This window comes from Serinus canaria, chromosome 7 (genome assembly GCF_022539315.1).
Source record: "Serinus canaria isolate serCan28SL12 chromosome 7, serCan2020, whole genome shotgun sequence".
NCBI lineage: Eukaryota > Metazoa > Chordata > Aves > Passeriformes > Fringillidae > Serinus > Serinus canaria.
Window position 1 is genome coordinate 23,092,899 of NC_066321.1, and position 18,851 is coordinate 23,111,749.

At 39.2% G+C, this 18,851-nt stretch overlaps 1 protein-coding gene across 2 annotated transcripts in view; it reads left to right on the forward strand.

Annotated features, from left to right (window-relative positions):
* UBE2E3 (ubiquitin conjugating enzyme E2 E3) overlaps nt 1-17,151 on the forward strand; it is a 51,718-nt gene extending 34,567 nt beyond the window's left edge. For both annotated transcript variants that reach the window (XM_030241805.2, XM_030241806.2), the window contains exons 4-6: nt 13,484-13,616; nt 15,336-15,483; nt 16,514-17,151. In XM_030241805.2, the coding sequence (XP_030097665.1) occupies nt 13,484-13,616; nt 15,336-15,483; nt 16,514-16,611 (379 nt within the window). In that variant the 3' untranslated portion in view covers nt 16,612-17,151. The remainder of the gene's footprint in view (nt 1-13,483; nt 13,617-15,335; nt 15,484-16,513) is intronic.
* Nucleotides 17,152-18,851: the final 1,700 nt, after the last annotated feature.

Genomic DNA, 18,851 nt, shown 5'->3' on the forward strand with positions numbered 1-18,851 from the left:
GCAAACAGCAGCCCTGATGCCCTGCCTGGGAGTGGGCTGAGCCTGATGGTGCTTGTGTCTGCAGTCCAGTGTGGTTTTGGGATCCTCTAGCCAGCAAGGTAGCAAAATAAATTTGATCTTTGCATTTCAGCTGTGGTTTTTTGGTTGTCTTCAATCAGCTGTGTGTGTTGATTCACACAACTACATAAAAAGAAGGTCATTTGACTAGAAATTCAGGAAGAAAAAACACTCTATTTCTCAGTAGTTGCTGTTAGTTGTATGGCATGCTCAGAAGTACAGTTTTGTAAATAAAACTCCTCCAGTTTGAGTGAGTCTGAGGTGAGTAATTCAAGCAAGTTGGAATCAGTGATGGTGAATGACACTTCGGTATATGTATTTTCCTATTTGATAGGAAGCATGTAACTATATCACTTTTAATTAATGGTTCTTCCTCAAATCTGATTGATTGTCTAGGAAAAGGGATTTTGTCTTCTTGGGATGAGGATTGCCTTCATTGTAAGAAGAATAACAGAAGGATTACTAGGGGCATATTCAAGGAAAAGGCAGAAGATCTATTTGGAAGAGATGGGAGGCATTCAGCTGAGCCAGATGGAGGAAGAGAGGTAGAGGTAGAGAAAATGTATGCACATTCTGGGAGAACCGCAGTCAGTCTCTGCTGGCTGAGTTTTTAGTGAAGACATACTTTTTTTCTTGCATTCCTGAAGGGAGGTTGAGAAGGCTGTGAATAGAGTGGGAAGGTGTAAAGAGCTTGAAAATTTGAACTATAAGGAGGCTGGAAACATACAGTCTGCAGAAGTGGTACATTAGTTTTGTGGACCAAACTTGTCAAAATTAGTCAAACAACGAGTAGATAAAGATGGAGGCAAGTCAGTGTTTAAAAGCTGGGATTTATTTTTCTGTGGCTGCTTTCTGATGCCAGATAGACAGCTATGTTTAGATCATTTGTGCTTGGCATATCAAACGTACCATGTTGTTTAGATACAACCCTTAGCCATTCCTGCTTCACCTTTTTCCTTGACTCTATGATCTGCTGCTTGGAGCTGTGCCCAGAGACCATTCAGAAGCTAAAATACAGCCTGTGCCTGTTTGTTAGGCAGCATTTTATTGGAAGTGCCAGCAAAATTGCCTCCTGTCTCTTATTTGGGTTTGAGGGTGGAGCCTGACCTTCAGAGCTTTAGGGATTTTGAAGGCTGGGATATTTGTAATGTGGGTCCTTCCTGCTCCATTCCTGCTGCCTGGGGAGGGTCTCCAAGAGGCATCCCAATGGCTCTTTCTCTCTAGAGCCTGGCAGGTTCACCCTTTTCAGTGCTCCATATAGTTCTCTCCACATCACACTGCAGGTCTGGTCAGGATCTGTAGCTCCAATATAATTGAGCTGAGTGGATTAGTTTATGACTGTGTAGGCAGTTGATTTTTAAGTGACTAATGTAATTCTTGTTCGTAGGAAGGCTTGGCATAACCACTTAGTTGATCCAAGAAGCACAGAAATGCCAATCTGCAGAGTATATATAAAGGTTTCAAAAGGGAAAGGAGAACACAAAGAAGCATCATCAAAAATATATCACCATGACATGTTCCACTTCATACTGCTAATTGCTGTCTTTATACCTTGAGTGGTTTAGCACCTTGTATAAAGCATGGATTGCTGCATCTTCCATGCCTCAGATGAGTCAGTGGTTCTTGAGGTCATGCCAGGTGCTGGAGGTCTCTCCAGGGCACAACTTGAAAGGGAGGTGCAAGTTCTGAAGTATTTGAGAGGCATATGAAAGTGTTATAGATTGATTGCTTCAGAGCATGCTAGGTGATTTATCTTTTCAAAAAGCCACACTCATAAAATTGCTGTTATAACAACTGAAATTTGTTAACATTAAAAAAAAAAGAAGGCTCATGAAAGTGTTTAAGGCATTCAGGATAGCTGGGGGAGCCAAGTGCCCTGGAGGAAAATGGTGTAAATCTTTTCTTTGTTTTTAAATATGCAAAAACTTAGTATTGTAGGCTTATTACCTAAAATGCATGCATCTAAAACTGAGTGCTGATAAAGGTTACTTATTTTTATAGTATGTAATAGACAACATCCACAGGGTAGAATTTGTGCAAAATAAAAGTGAAGGTATTGCTTCCAGTTTTAGTCATGACAGTCTTTCTGCAGGTGGCATTCAGCAGTCTTGGTATTTTGCCCAAGGTGAAACTCTTTTGTAGAAAGAAGTTTGAATAAAGCAATGCTGATGTTGAACAGGACATTGCCACTGTACAGCTTCCAAAAGTCTGTCTGTCGCCCATTCCTCTTGGCTCTGAGCATAGGATACATTTCCTACTATGTCCCCTTCCATAGCACAGTGAGAGCATGGTCAGACATTTGCTTTGCAATCAGCTGCACATACAGAGGTGCTGCCAGCTGCTCTCTATGGTGTTTCAAAGCCCTCCCAATCCTGCCAGCTGGAGGATTCATGTGAATGGGGTCTATGTTGGGGTCTATATTCCCACTTTGTACTGAATCCATCCAGTTACTTGGTAAGTATCCCTGTGAAATAGGTTGCATCAAACTGACAGTCTCCTGTGTCAGCAGTACTGCAGGAACAGAAATACTCAATCAACTCTTCATCTTTTTCACTATATCCCCCAAGAGAAGACATTTTAAAATCCTTTTCCTCCTTGTAAATTGTAGACTTGCATGTTCAGTGCTCTGTAGAGTGTATCTCTGCATTGCCACTAGCATTTATTTAGAATAAAATGTTGTGGACTGAGCTGTTGCATCTAAATGTCTGACTTGGTCCTTGGTTCTCTTTTCATCCTCCTATAAGATTTTATTTTAAGTTATTCTCAGTAAGTGCAGCACTTGAGTGGCCATATGCTTGGCAAAACACAGATAATTTACAACTGTTGTTTGTATTAATTTTTGTAGTTCTGAAGTTATTTTAAAAACACAACCTAAAGGACTTCTTCCAGAATTAATGTTTTCACATAAATCTGGAAATGCCCATACGTCTGCTCAGATCTCCAGAAGTTAGTTTCATGCTGAAGTGTTAACATTTTAGGTTGTTTTATTAGGAGAGAACAAAGAACTCCTGCCTTGTTGAAAATTTGTTGCACTAAATAAGGATGAAGAGGTTCCAAAAGAGCTAATGCTAAGCCCTGGAAACTGGATGAAACTGTGCAGATTGGAAAGATTTCCAAGACATCTGGTAATTAGCTTCCAGTTCTTATGGAGTCCTGCCCTGTGAAAGCTGCTGCTGCTTGGTGGAGAGAGACCAGGAGTGTGATGATGCCTAACTCTGAACAACTGATCACAAATCTTCAGTGGGCTACGGAAAACTCTATGATTACCCCTTTGGAAAAGTAACTCCTACAAAAAATGATGTCCAGTATTTCTCCCATTGCAGGATTGTCTTCTGTTCTGGCATTTGCTTGGCACAATGGGGAAAGGAAACAAGCTATCAAAGAGTTCTTTCTGGCTTTCCCTGCCTGAGCCAATGTGCCAGCCTGCCCCACAACCAGCTTGCTGTGCTCCTCAGCAGCTGCACCACAGTTGGGAGTTGCTGGAGCATGACTGGCTGGTTCCTCCCCTGCCCAGCCCAAAATGCCAGAAAGGCTTGGCACTGCTGTCAGAGCTGGCACCGGGCAATCTTCTCCAGGGAAGAAAGGTAGCATGCTCAGGTGCAATTGACCTAGAGCCAGGCCAGAGCCTGATCCCATTATTATTATTGTTGGTGTTATTATTACTACTACTCTTGTTATTTTCCAGCACTTTGTTGTTGTTGTTTCATTAAGGAAGGTTTGAGCAAGAAGGAAAACTTGCCATTTGAGTTAGTTTTGTAAGTTGTCTCTTGGGAGCACTTATCTACACATGGTTAAAAGATAAGGGGTGTTTGTGGGGTTTCTGAAGTTCAGATGTATAAACCTTCAAGCACTGAGTGGGAATTGCTGAGACCTAGTGCTTGTCAGAGATGTGGGAGACTATTTCTGTACCCTGTCCTGCTCCTTACCTGAAAGTGCAGGTACTTTCATCAAGTCATTGCTCTGTCATGTTTATTATTCTTTGTGTAAAACAGAATATTGATCGTGTCTTAGATATCTGCAGTAAAAGTAGTTAAAAACCAAAATGATATATTTACTACTTCTTCTTTTTTTAAACAATATTTTATCATCTAAACATCAGCAGGCAGTCCCAGCACACTCACTACTAGTAAAAATGTTTATCTTTTCAGCTCTGAGTCTATTAAGTGCAATAAGCAGACAGCCTGTCTTAAGCTAATTTTATAGCAGTGTGCTACTTAAAAATTAGGCGTTTGCAGCAGAAAAAAAGTTTGAGATTTGTTATCAGAAACAAAATATTTTTCCTAGATTGAAAATGTAAGCCAATGTGTAGTTAATGGTGTTCACTAAATTATGCTGATTGAAAATATGAAGGAAGTAGAGTTATGTATGAATATATAATATTGGGAGATGTTGGAAGAAATTATACTTAATTTTTATATAACCTGATGAATTTTGCTGCACTAGATGTTATCTCCACTGATAAATCATGCTTATTGCTTCAAATAAAAACCATACACAGTGTGAGCCTTTTTTTTCTTAAGATCTCAGCCATTCCATGTCTCTGTTGTAGCAGTATCTAATTCCTGAATGTGGTGCAACTGGTGCAGCTGCCTGAGCTATTGGAAAGGATTTAGCACCCAGTGTCTGTGCTGTCCATGTGCTTTTGATTTGCCTAGGTTGAGCTTCTGTATCCTGCTGCAGGCAGTCAAAGGACACTTCCCAACAGCTGCCTCGAGTCTGGGCTGTGAGAGAAAATGACTTTTCTTACAATGGAGTTCCAGCATATCTTAGTCCTGGGGTACCAGCGGTCCAAGCACAACAGCAGAATTCTGTGGAGGTTGCAAATTCCCTAGCATGTCCTAAGCTGTGGCAGCTTCCTTAGAGAGGGGTACAAAGCCCTGCTCCCAGGGCTGACCCTAACACTCTCTGCTCCTTACACTACAGCTGTATCCACAGAGAACATTTGTTTTGAATATTAAATTACTATTGGTAGAGGAAGCAATAGTTGGGCTGGATCTGGCTTTTCAATAAACAGATTTTACTAGGTGAGACTTGTTTCACTCAGATATTTATTGACCTTTCTTTCCACTGAAATGAGTATTTTTTTCACATTTTTCTTTAGTGTAATACACTTTTGTGGAGTAAAATAAACTCATGTCAGACATTGATTTCTGTGTATTTGTATGCTTTCTCTATTCCTTTGAATTGCTCTGCTTTTGGAGCTAAAGTTGGTCTTCCCAGAGTGTTTTAATGTTTTTTATCCACACATTACATTTATATGTTCTCTGTACCAAGTGTTGCTTCATCTGTCTCCAGTTCTGCATTACACAAAGCACATTCTTATCCTCAGCTGATTTGTTTTCAGACTCTCCAAACACTCATATTTAACTAGTGAAGTGGACATTGTTGGGCTAATGTTTCAGAACCCAAATGGAGCCTGCCCTGTACTGTTACAGGGCAGGTAATGCTCATAATGTTGGGTCACTCTACAACTCTCATACTAAATGAGCATTGTGGAACAGTGTCAGAGATAGTATCCTGGGCCCTGACTTTATCCTTGCTGTAGCTCTGAAGCTGCACATGCAGAATATAATTCCAGCATGTTTGGGTTGAGCTGCTGCAGGCCCCTCTTTTGCTCTCCCCACTGCAGCAAGTCTTGTGCTGGTGCTGGCATCCAAGCCAGTCTGCAGCCAGCTGCTGCTTCCAGGAGTCTTGGCAGCAGTCACTGGTTGCTTCTCAACTTGCTCAGCACCACAAAACAATTAATATCAAATAATAAATTAGATATGTAAAAATTGTCAGGAATGATAAACTTGTCTCCTGCACAGAATGTGAAGCTTGTCATCATTTTGCTCTAAGCAGAGTTTTAAGCTCATAGCCAGAGTTCTGGTGTTCATTTCAGTGGAAAAAGAAAAAAGAAAAAAAAAGTGAAAAGCTCATTTAATCAACCCTCAGTGTAGGAAATTTTGTTGGCCAGTGTGGAGACATAACTAAAGACAAACCTTCTGAACATTGAACTGTTGTGCTGAACGAGGTTCTTGAGTTTTGCCTAATCAGATTCATGTCCTTTCAAAATGTATAACTACTTAAAATTCAGCTAGTCCATGTGGTGACCCCAAGCATATTTGGAAAGGAACTGGACTGGAGAAGATGTCTGTATTGCATGCAAGGTGGAGAAACCTTGGTGTATGAACTGGGAAAGAACAATTATTTTCTGAGAAATGCAGCCTTTTTCTAGTGACTGAGATTTGCATCAGAATTTTATGGCTTCAGGGTAGGCATCTGACACAAGGAGCAATGGCACAGCATTTTCTGGTTTGTTATGCTGTAAGTCTCATGTGGCAATGGATAGAGGCAAGAGGAAAAAGGTATTGAAAGGTAATAATAGAATTGCATTTTGGAGAAAGCCTGTGCTAGAAGGTTAGGAAGACTGGACCAAGAACTGACTTAAATGCTGAAAATACAGACTTCTTTTGAATGAAAATACTCGGTGCTCACTACAGGTTAACTTTCAGGAAGTTAGTGTGAAACAGCTCTAAGTACAGAAGTGATATGTGTGTATTAGTGGTCATAAATCCCCAAGCAGGTGCTTCTTATTCAGTGTTAATGTGTGGTAACGGAGGCAAGGTTATCTGACTGACTGGTTTTGTCTTCTGTGTGGGCAATCTGGAACTTCTTTGCTGAAGTTGAAAGCTGATTTTTTAGAGGAGGGGGAAATGCAGCTTTTAGCTCTCTTATTGTGAAGTGGTAGAGAAACCCAATCCTGGACATCCTGGAGGGGGAGGAGGAGGAGGTTCCACTGTGGGAGCACGAGGCATGTTGGGTGTTCACCTTCTTGACAGGTGGATACACACACATTTCAGTGAAGGTGACTTCTCAGCAATTCTCTCTTTCTCTTTCTCGGTCCTTCATGAAGTACCTGAATAAATCATGTTCTATAAATTTCACTTTATCCCTTTATGATATTAGAATCAAATTTTTCCACAACATTAATGCTGTTCACAAGTTTAATCACAGAGTCTGCCTTTGGGCTTGAATTACCAGATGGTGGTGATTCTCTAATTCACCAGTGTGCTTTCTGTCTTGAAAAACACTGTTCATAGGTGTTCCTTTCAATTTCTGGATGAAGGTACCTTCCTTAGAAAACAGAACATAATCTGCAGAGAGGTAGAAGATTTTTTTTAATACCTTGGTCACATTTTTAATACATTTGGAATTGCCTAATAATTAAGTATTTGCTGTAGGTGGATAGCTGGGATTTCGCTTGAATAGCCTAGTTAACTTGCAGTCTTAGTCCATTGAAAATCACCCATTTCTTGTTCTTAGGCATGAATATTTCTAAGTTTACTACATTTTAAAAGCCAGTTGTATTTTTAGTTTAATTAGGTCTTTTAGTGAAATTGTTTTAGCTTCTTTCTTCCACCATCTGAAGGGTGTGCATAAGGGATGTTGGGAACAATACGTTTTCCTCTTTGTTGACATAAAAGTGTTATTGAAAATATTGGGAGGAAATCCTGAACTGGATTTCTCAGTGTCACTTAGCTTTGTGATGTGAAGATTTGCAGTGAAGGGTGGAGGTGGCTGATAAGTGGAACATGTGGGTGCCCCAGAACAACTGAGTGACATACTAACAGTGTAATCTCCTGAGGGTGAGGTGGTGGTCTGGCATTTGGGAGTTGTACATTGCAGTCACACTCCACAGCACCCCTCTGCTGGATGTATTTGTGGGTGGACACCTTAAACTACGGCTGCACAATTCCTCGGGTACCATGTCATTCATTCAGTGTGAATTGCTAGAATCACTATGGGGGCTAAACATCCTGAAGAACAAAATACGTGTGTATCCCAAATGAGTTTTGTTTGTGTTAGGGAGTTGAGAAGGATCCTCTCTCACAGAAGAAAAGCAAAATTTTCCATGTTTGCCAAACCCAGGTTCATCAGTAATTTTGAGTGGAAGAAAAATGAGAACTGTGTACCTGCTAGATAAATTTCTTCAATTAAAGAAATTCTTCAACGATTTGGCCCTAGTACAAATTGAGTTTTATATCAACAGCAGGAAAATAGTGTTTTGACATTAGCACTACAGGTCTTTCAGCACTGATGAAAGGGATCTGGTCTTTTATTTTTTGCTAAATTAAAGCTTTGTTATTATGAACACATGGTGGAGTAGCAGGAAATGTTTCCCTTTACTGTCTGTCCTGCTCTGTGTTTTATTAGGTAGTATGGATAATTTCTCCAGTAAGGGCATATGAGAAGGACTTCTCATGTGCATATTACAAGTTAGTTCCTGCTGAACTTTTGGTTCAGAAATCAGAATGCTTTCTGTGTCTATAGGATGTAGTACCCAGATTCTTTAAGTAGAGGTGCTTAAGGCACTGGTACTGATTATATGAATGCTGAGAAAAAGCACTCCAGAGAGCCTTGTAAACAAGGCACTGAAAAATAAAGAAAATAAAAATTGTTTGTCATGCTTGTCACAGGTCATAGAACTGAAAGCCACACACAAACCTATGCCTTTTAATTAATGTTCATTTCCTTTCTTGCACTCTATAACCAAAACCACAAAAGTGCCTCCACACTTGGAAAAGAGAATTCAGTAAAAAAAGGATAATGGACAAATTTTCTTCAAAATGTTGAAAATATCAAAGCAAGAAAATATTTTGAGCATTTTCTGTTCCCATGCTCAAACATAACTACTGTTAAGTGGTGTGCTCTTTCCAAGCCTCACTGAGCAAGTCAGACAGCTTGCACTGGATAAAGATCCTTTGCTTGCTTGTGAGATTATTTTTTGTTCTTTAATTACCAGCAGCATGACAGTGTATATCTGTAGCTAGATAAAAAGGTAGTGTGCTTCCAGATAGGGTTGTCTAGCTCTGTTTTCACTCATTTTCTCATTACATGGAGGGGTGAGGAGGATTTTTTCAAGTGCTGAGTTTAGCGGCTTGAGTTAGGAGCCAGGCTCCCCATGCTGTTGGTGAAAGGTAGGTGTCACCAGAGGGAGATGGAGCACATTGGTGTGAGGGAGTATTTAGATATTCTGGGTGCTGCAGTCACTCTTCTCTCTACCCTGATTGTCTGGGTAACCTGAGGGACAAACATCAGCATCCACACTAGATATCCTGCATGGTAAATATGAATCTCCACCTCTGTGGTAAGTTGAAGTTACTTGAGCCTGGGGCATTTTTCTTCCCCTGGAAATGAGTTCATCAAGCTCAGAAGCTGAGATGGTGGAGCAGGCAGAGTCCCTACAGATGGGGTCTGTGTATTTACCTGAATTGTATGTGCTAGTGGGATGTGTCACATCAAACTAGATAATTCAACAGCTTTAGCTGTGTGTGTGTCCAAAACACAGCCTTTTGTGCTGGTAACATCCTGAGTGCCTTTCTTCCAGCAGGATTTGTAAAAGTCAATTTTCAAAGCTGTGTTGAAGATTTCACAGAGCTTCACTATACTGTAGCATTATGAAGTGGATTTTTCAAGCACAAGGTTGTGGAACATGCTCGAGGGCATTTTTCTCTCTTTACTTAGTACCTCCAGTTGAAATAAGAAAAATCAAAAGACATATCTTATCCTTCTTTTAAAGCACTGACTTCACTTACACTGTTGTAAAAATTATATAGTGACAGAGTTGTGGCTGAGCAGTCTGTGAAGAACTTCCAAGAGTTTTACTGAATCTCATTTTGAAATAAATGTTTGGGAAGGATGGAGAGAGGTCTTTCCTTACGTAATTCTCACTGTAGGTGCCCCATTTGTTTTGTTAGCTGCTGCCTTTGTAATAATGAGTAGAGATCTTTTCCAGCCTTTACAGTTCTGAGTTTCTGCCTGCTTGGGTATCACACCTGAGGGTGGAGACTTTGAGAGGAGAACATGAGAAAATATTCCACCTCTGAAACTTGTGCCATGTAGGTGACCCCCGGTGGTTTTTTTGAGGTGTAGACCAGTACCTTTAGTTCTGTGATACCAATGACATTTCTCATAAGGCTTTTGGAGTCAAACACACTTCACTGTTGGAAGCCTCCAAAAACAAGCACAACCAGCCCCCGGTTTGCTATATGCTGTTGCAGACCCATATTCTATATCATAATAAAGCACAACACAGAGTTATCATCAAATTTAGCCAAAATACATTTTCCTTCTTCCTTTTACTTCTCAGTTAGTACAGTTTCAGCACAGTGAAGCAGCATTCTGTCACCAAAGTTAGTCTTGTGTTTTAGAGGAGGACTGTTGACAGCAGTGCATTTAGTAAGTGCAGAAAGCAAAATGCTACCAGCATCACTATAGATTGGAAATTTCTTGTCCTAGTTTCTTGTCCTGCATTTAGTTCCATATGGGCAGCTTCAATGCATTTTGATTTAATAAATTGTAACAAAAGCTGGACTAGGATTTCTGTAACCACTGCATCAGGAGTCTAACAGGCTTCTTGCTGGTGTGAATGCTGCTGCACCTACATGAATGCTCTTAACACTCTGCTGGAAAAGCTGTCCTTCATCTTTGGGGAACTTGAGAGCCAGGGTTCAGCAGAGTTAGGTTTGACAGACCTGCTGTGACCCCCTCGGCCCCTCAAGTTTAACCTCATGTCTTTTCAAATTTACCATCTGAAGTCACACTTGTAAATTAAATCTGTTCTGTGGACTAGCTTGGCTACAGCATGGTCGTAAATCCTTTGTCTTATCTGAATCAGGTATATATCCCTCAGTGAAGTGGCATAATGAATATTTACTTAGGAAGCAGATGCAGCCAGTTAACTCTAATTTATTTTTAAAAAGCAATCCATCTTTAATGTATGAAGTAAACCCCCCTAATTCTGCAAATAATATTTTGTCATTTCAATTAAATTGCTTTGTTATTTTGTCTGTGATTTTTTTTAGCCCATATTGTAAAAAAATTAATCAATTGGATTTTTTATTGAGAATGAAGTATTGGTGCCTTTGCTGAATTTGTAAGGTTCTGAAGCTAATTTAGGAGGACAGCAGGCTGTTAGCAATGTACTGCACTTGTATGCACTGTAGCCAAAACACTGAAGTTGTCATTCAGACCTGTTGCTCCATCAAGATTTTGTGATTTGTGGCTACCAGCTCATGGATGCCCTATCTCTGACTTGGTAAGTGATTACCAGATAGTTTGACTCTGGGCTGGTGCTCCACTTAATTGTGACTGATTCATTGGGCTGGAACATGTCACTGATTTGATACATCCATTTCATTAATTTGATTGAAATGCATCCAGCCATTGGAGGGGTATGAAAGAAAGGTACCTGACATGCAGGGCAAGAGCACTAACCTCTGCATTAAACTATAAAGCAGCCATTAGGACATCTTATGCTGAAATTGATTTGCTCCACAGAAATTTGGTTTTCCAGCACAATACTAATTAGCTGTAAGCTTGATGAATGTCAAGAATTAATTGAAACATTTCAGTGGCCTGTGTGGGTTTTAAATGTTGTCATTATTGCCCCAATATTTTCAGTTCTTACACTAATTGCTTTTCAGGGAGCATGAATAAAATTATCTTCTGAAGTGACTGAAAGTACAAATGGTTCATTGCATTACTAAAAATGGACCTGTTTGCTTTTAGATTTCCTTTTTTTTTTCCCCTTAAAATATATCTAGTATTTTCCTTCCACTTCTATGTATGCATTGCAAATAGAAAATAAGATTTTAGGCCCAAACTTTATTTTTGACAGCACCTGTAGGGGTTTTTTCCCCTAGCTGTGCTCTGGAGGCCAGCATTCTATTGTTACCTACTTTCATTTTGGAAATAGGAAAATAGCTACAGCTTCATAAAATAATTTTTTTTTGTTTTAATTAAATAGGATGTCATCCAAGTTCCATTATTATTTTGTCCTGTTTATGAAAGACCTGCAACATTTGGTACATGAAATATCTACAAGATAAAAAGCATCTTGGAAAATTATGAATTGAAAGTGAATTCATAATCAAAATTAGCATTTTTTTTCTTAAATATGATCTTAATGTGATAATAGCTATATTTTGGCTGGGGAGGGGGGTTGGGATTGCAGATCCATAGTGCAGACTTCTCATATTCCTTGTCTCTGATGAGTTTCTCCATGTTTGACTACACAGTAAGGATGGATGTCCAAGATGTTGTGTTACAGACTACAAACATATGTATGACACATATGTGGGGTGACATGGCATAGGAAGAGCCTTTTATTTGTAGGGAGTTTCCTCGGTGTATTGAGCAGTTCCAGAACCACAAATTCCCAGGCTCCAGTGTGGTGCCATGCCCTGTCACTCATTTGATGTGCAATTCACATGGGACACTCCTCAGGGCCTGTTCTGGGCACCACGGAGGGAGAAGGATGGGGCTGCTTCAGCACGTCTGGGAAATGGAGGTGGTGCCTGGGAAACTGCCCAGGTGGGGAAAACTGAAAGGATCTTTTACAGTGCTGTGTTATTGGCTCTTCTACATAGATGTGACCAAGCCACTGTGTCTGCATGAGTTCAGTGCTGTTGCTCTCCATAGCGGTCAGTTCAGTAAGTTTGGCTCTCAGCAGGGTGGGTTCAGGACCCTTGGTGGAAGGTTAGGTTAATTTTTATGCAGGCTTGCTAAGGATTTTTTTGGTGGTTGTTCCTTTTGGAGGCTAGGGGGAGGGGTTTATTGTTTGGTTAGGGTTTTTTGTGAGGAGGTTAGATGGTTACTGTGTGATAATAGCATTAGTGACAGCTCAGAAGTTGAGAAAATGCTGGGTCATTATCCATTCTTCAAACCTTTACTTTAATAATTAATTACACAGTAACCCTTTCTCTAGTGAGAAATGCATTCTTAAAATAAAATATTTTTGGCTCATTGTCTCATTGCCAACTGCCCAGAGGCATAACACCAACATATCCTGAAAAAACAGTTATTTGGAATGACTGCTGCAAGAGGCTCAATTCCTTGTTACTTGATTCTCTAGCCCTTCCCTAGTTTTGCTGCCCAGGGGTGTAACATTTCACTCTAGCCTATGAAACAAGTGGCAATAAATGTGTATCAATATACTTGAAAACCACATTTTTTATGAAGGTGTGATCTGTTAATGCTTGGAGAAGATGAATGTGGTCAAGATGTAAAACTCCTTTTGTGTGCTAATATGATGGCATGGAAAGGGTGGTGCAGAAAAGGTGATGAAAGAGTGATGTAGAAGCTCAGAGCAATGACATACTCAAGAAAATAGATCTGGGGATATGTTTTGGACAGTGAAAAACCAGTAGTGCATGGTCATTCTATTTCATTGCTGTCTCTCCAAAGGGACAGCAGAGTACCCAGCTTTTGTGCCAGTTTAAAACATCTAGCTCACTGAAATCAGCTGGAAATTGGGCAGGTGTTAAAAATAACCAAATGGTTTCTATTCAATAAGATCAATACTGAAGGAAATCCATAAAATGTCTCTCTCAAAGGTACATCTGACTCTTTCTTTCCCTCTCCTCTTTTTTTCTTTACACAGTGCCGGTCCTAAAGGAGATAACATTTATGAATGGAGGTCTACTATACTTGGACCTCCAGGTTCTGTATATGAAGGAGGCGTTTTCTTCCTGGATATCACATTTTCATCTGACTATCCATTCAAGCCACCAAAGGTAAGGGTAAGGTTTTTATTGTGCTTGTCATTTTTCCATGTGAGAAGAATACAGCTTGCAGCCAGGTGACTGCACATCTCTTTTTGAATATCAAACTTGTGGTCTCTTGAAAACGACAAGGTCCAAAATCTTGGCCTACAGTCTCAGAAAAATTCCTTCGAATTTACTTCTTGATTACCACAGTTAGTACTGATTTCCAAACTTCACCAAGTGATAAATGAGATAATTCTGATCAACAGGTAAGATTCAAGAAATTTTAGTTCTAGTAGAAGACAACACAAGACTTTCTTATGTTTCCTTCTTCTCATTCTGGCTACTAAAATATATGTATAATAGTCTTTCCTGTTATAGAATCTATAGAGCCAGATTCTATATTAAATATTGTCAGTAATTTTTTAAAAAATAAGAAAAAGCTAAAATAAGTTCACATAGAAAACTGGAGCATTATATTGTGACTTAAAATTGAGTAAGTTAGTGTGATGAATTTCCATTCTTTTAAAATGTCTATTCACTACTGCTAAAATCAGCAGTCTTGTTTGATAATGTTTTTTCGCAAAAGATCTTTTTATTAAATTAAACTAATTTTAAATTAAAATGTCAATTCCTTGCTCAGGAATAGTATGGACACCTCATAAATTGTAATTTGCTAATGGATATGAAAGAATTTAAAGGTCATTCCCTTTTCCCCTCCCTTACTGTCAAATTACAGCTCTTGACCAAGTCACCAGAAAAAACACTGCAAAACTCTCACAACTAAATACATTTTACCACACAACATTCTACAACTTACATCTTTGGGGGCTATAACTATGTTACTATAGATCTAATACCTTTTTTCATTCCTAGAATGATTACAACATAAAGAATATACACTCTGTATTTCACACCTCTCTTTAACCCACAGCATTTAATATGTTCTGAATTAAGAATGTTATACTGAAGTGATGCACAGTTTTAGACAAATTCCTCATTCAAATCTTGTTGATTTTTTTAGAGCATGATAGTTTTTAAATTTGCAGGATACATTGTGGATTCTACTCCCCCCCCAATCAGTATGAAAAAGAAAAATTTCCATATGTTCTTGTGCCTTGTGTAATTAAAGCAGTTACATATTTCTCAGTTCTTATTTGTGCAGAAGGTTCACATGCTCTATCAATATTAGTCTGAAATAATTTAAGGATGGATTAAGTGTAATAGCATTGTTTTGGGTGTATTTTGTATTCTGCCTAATGAAGGGTAAGGACAAAGATTTCATTGTTAATTTAACAAGACTAATTTTCATGGTTTGTATTTAGGCTTTTGAAAGAAAGTAAAAGATCAACTAATACTGCACATGCAGACAAATTCTGTGTACTTCCTCTCCTTCAGAAACTACAGTAAAGTTACATTTGTGATTCGAATGTCCTGACATGTGGTATGTTCATTAAATAGCTCCCATACTATATAGTATAAAGTATTTTTGTGGGTACAGTACAGAGAGCCTGTGTGAAAGCAGTTTGTGCCCCTAATCTCATCATGGTAGGTTTCCTAAAGGCAGTCCTGTCTACAGAAAATAGTCACTCTTCTGATAAACAATTGTGGCTTGGAAGCCAAGCAGAGAGGAGCTGTGTCTGCAGAAGCTCTGCAGAACTGGGAATCCCCCAGGCTGCTCAGAGCCAAGGGGCACCATCCCTGGGCAGCACTGAATGACTCTCTCTGTCTCTGATGCTGTGATTTCAGGTTACTTTCCGCACCAGAATTTATCACTGCAACATCAACAGTCAGGGAGTCATCTGTCTGGATATCCTGAAAGACAACTGGAGCCCTGCTTTGACTATTTCAAAGGTTCTGCTGTCTATTTGTTCACTTCTGACAGACTGCAATCCAGGTAAGGAGCTGATAGTTCTCTGAGAGACTCTCAGTCGTTTGACTTAGTTGCCATGAAATGTAATTTGTATATTTGATTGCATGCAGATTAAATAAAATTTAATATTTTAAATTTGTGGTGAAGCACTCCATATTGGATGTGGTCCCTCTTCTAATGGTGTTTTTCACTCCTATGACACAACAGAAAGTAAATAGCACTAAGTCCTTTTTTTTCCAAGATATGATGGAGAAAATAAGCTGATGTCATTGAAGGTCTCTATTGAAGGAGGTCCAGCAAATGAGTGTTCAATCCAGGAAAGGAGCAACATTCTCCTGAGTTATAAATCCTGCATTGTCAGAAGAGGCTGCAGGAAATCTCTTAAGACAGCAGTTGAAAGGCTTCATCTTGCAAATGTGAGGGAGTGGATGTTCAGAGAGAACTCTCCCTATTTCAAAGACACTTCTTTGATCCTGCGGGGAGGGGAGGAGCTCCACTGGAATCAGTAGGGATTCTCAGCAGAAGCTGTGTGACAAGTGTCATTAGGCAGTGGTGCTAATTGCCTGCGGTCAGGGCAGGAGCTGAGCAATAGTGCTAAGGGACCGTTCATTTACAGAAAGTGGTCACAGTTAGGGAGAAATGGATCAGCCTCTAAGGTACAAAGGCTTGATGGCTCCTGAAGGGCTCCCCTCGGTGTGTCCTGCAGCCCTAATGCTCTAACTCCCACTAGTCCTGTGCACCTCCCTGAGAGGAGGGTGCCAAGCAGCACTGCTGAATGTGTCCTGCAGGCAAAGGGCTGAAAGCAGAGCACCTGCCCGAGGCAAGATTCATTCATATGCAGATAACCACAATAGATGTTTCCTGTTTTCTTTTTGTTTGTTCTGCTTTGTTCACGTGTGCTTTCTTGGAGATGTCTTATGTGATGAGAGCTCCACTATATTTCTGGTCTAAACTATATTTTGGAATGGATGCTGTGTTTTAAAATATGTTTTTACTTGGGGATTTTTGTTACTTGTGGGATGGATTCTGATGCATTTTTTCCTGCCTTTTGCAGCTGACCCTCTGGTTGGAAGCATAGCCACTCAATACCTGACCAACAGAGCAGAACATGACAGGATAGCCAGACAGTGGACCAAGAGATATGCAACATAAATGACAAACTACTTGTGCAGTGTGAAGGTGCAGAAGGCAACTTTGCAGTGTGCAACAAATCTTTATAGCCTTTACAATACGGACTTCTGTGTATATGTTATACTGATTCTACTCTGCTTTTATCCTTTTGAAGACTGGGATACTGCCCCCCAAAAAGGTAAATGCTATCAAGAGTAGAAGTTTGTAGCTGTAGATTAGTTATGTTTAAAATGCCTACTTGCAAGTCTTGCTTCTTTGGGATATCAAAATGTATTTTGTGATGTACTAAGGATACTGTTCCTGAAGTCAACCAAATATTATAGTGCATTTTAGCCTAATTCATTATCTGTATGAAGTTATTAAAGGTAGCTGTAGATTACTAGGAATTATGTCATTTGTATTAAACCCAGATCTATTTCCAATATGTGGTACATGCTGTTGTGAAAACTGTTTTAACTTTTACCTTTGTCAGTTTGTAATGAAAGGATTTCCTTTTTCCCTTTGTAGCTCAGAGAGCACCCAGTGTATCATCTCAAACACAATAAACATGTTCCCCAAGGAGTAGTTTCTTTGTTTTCCTATTTTAAATTAATATTTTAATAAATTTAGTTATAGTAACAAGGCAAGGCCAATGTATCACAGATCCCTGTGGATAATTTTTAAATTAATATGCATAAGCAAAGGCTTGCTATTAAATGTTTAATGCACACCTGTGGATTAAGTTTTCCCTGTTTTGTTTTTAACAGAACAAGTGAAATTTCTAAAATTTTCTGAAATTTAATACTTTTCAGCTCTTTCTCAAGTTGAAATGATCACATTTCATATGCTTACTCCAGAAGTTAACGTAGCTGGTTGCTTCAGGGCCAGTCCTGCTCTCAGAACAGGCTGCCTCAGTCTTGCTACAAAGGTTTTTTGCAGGAGGATGGCCAAGTTAGAGATAGTCTGGTGCTTTTTTTTCTGAGTAAAGCAAGTTGGACTTGCTGACCCTAGAGAACTGAGTTATCCATTGAAAAAGGTCTTCCAAAGCATGATTGAACACTGTATCATCTACCCAGAAAAGAGAGGAGTACAATGAATTGAATCAGATTTATATGACATAAAAACAGTTATGGGGGAAATAACCTTTCTTAGTAAAAATGAAATCTGTAAAAAAGTGTTTTAGACTACCTTTTTCCCCCTTTACTTCCTGCCTTGGAAATTTTGTAACATCTGTAAGTACAAAAATACAGCTTTATAGTACATACAGTCTAAAAGGTATAGTCACTAATAGTTTTATAATTTAAGCTTTTATAGTTTGCCAGTCACAGTATTGATTAAAAAAAATACACTTGATTCCTTTAAATGGTTTTAAAATTACACTTAATTTTAAATTTTACAGTCTCACTACTACCTGGTGTTTTTGGAGATAACATAGCACTTCCATCAATAAGATGCTCTGCTCATTTAATATATGAAAGCTGAATGTTAAGTTTCAATATTAAATCAATACAAAAAATACTAAAGATTTAGATCTAAAATTAACCATTACTGTACAGGTCCCTGGTTTTTGTATCACGTGACCTCTGACCATGAATTGTTCACCCTACTTTAAATATTTCTACAGATGCCTGAAGGTGGCTTGAAGAACTGTGTATCCCAAATATCTCAACCTAGAAGCCAATCTCTCTTGGTAGCTACAAGATAGCTTTAGAGTTCAGGTTAAAAAGTGCAAAAGGGAATGAGAAACAGGATCTGGCAGGTGAATATGCCTAATTCAGGTAACAGACTAATGCCAGGAGATGAAGTGCTGGAAATCACTGCTGAAGGTGACCAGAATTTCTTGTCATGTCATTGGATGTGTGAGAAATAGCACAGATTGGCAAAGAAACAAGGGGCTATCACATCCGGGCTGCATGTCTGAAGTCTGCTCCCTGCTGACCATTAGTGCACTCATGGGCCACAGGGTGCTCATACACCACTCCAGTGACCTTCCAGTGGAGAGCAAACTATGGAGTTCATGCACTAACTGTGTTGCCTACAGAATTTACAGATATTTATATCATAAAATATTCTGCTATAAAAATACAGGTTTTAATTCTGATTTTAATGTATTTTGGGTTTGTATCATACCTACAACTTCAGATACCTAGGTGTACAAATGGGATGCCTTGTTAGTGTTGCCCCATCTTGCCTTCCTTGCAATTGGATCCTTTACACTGAATTCCCATCCTCTTTTTTTTTCTTTTTTTTTTGTTGGTTTGTCATGATTCTGTTCTTTTTTA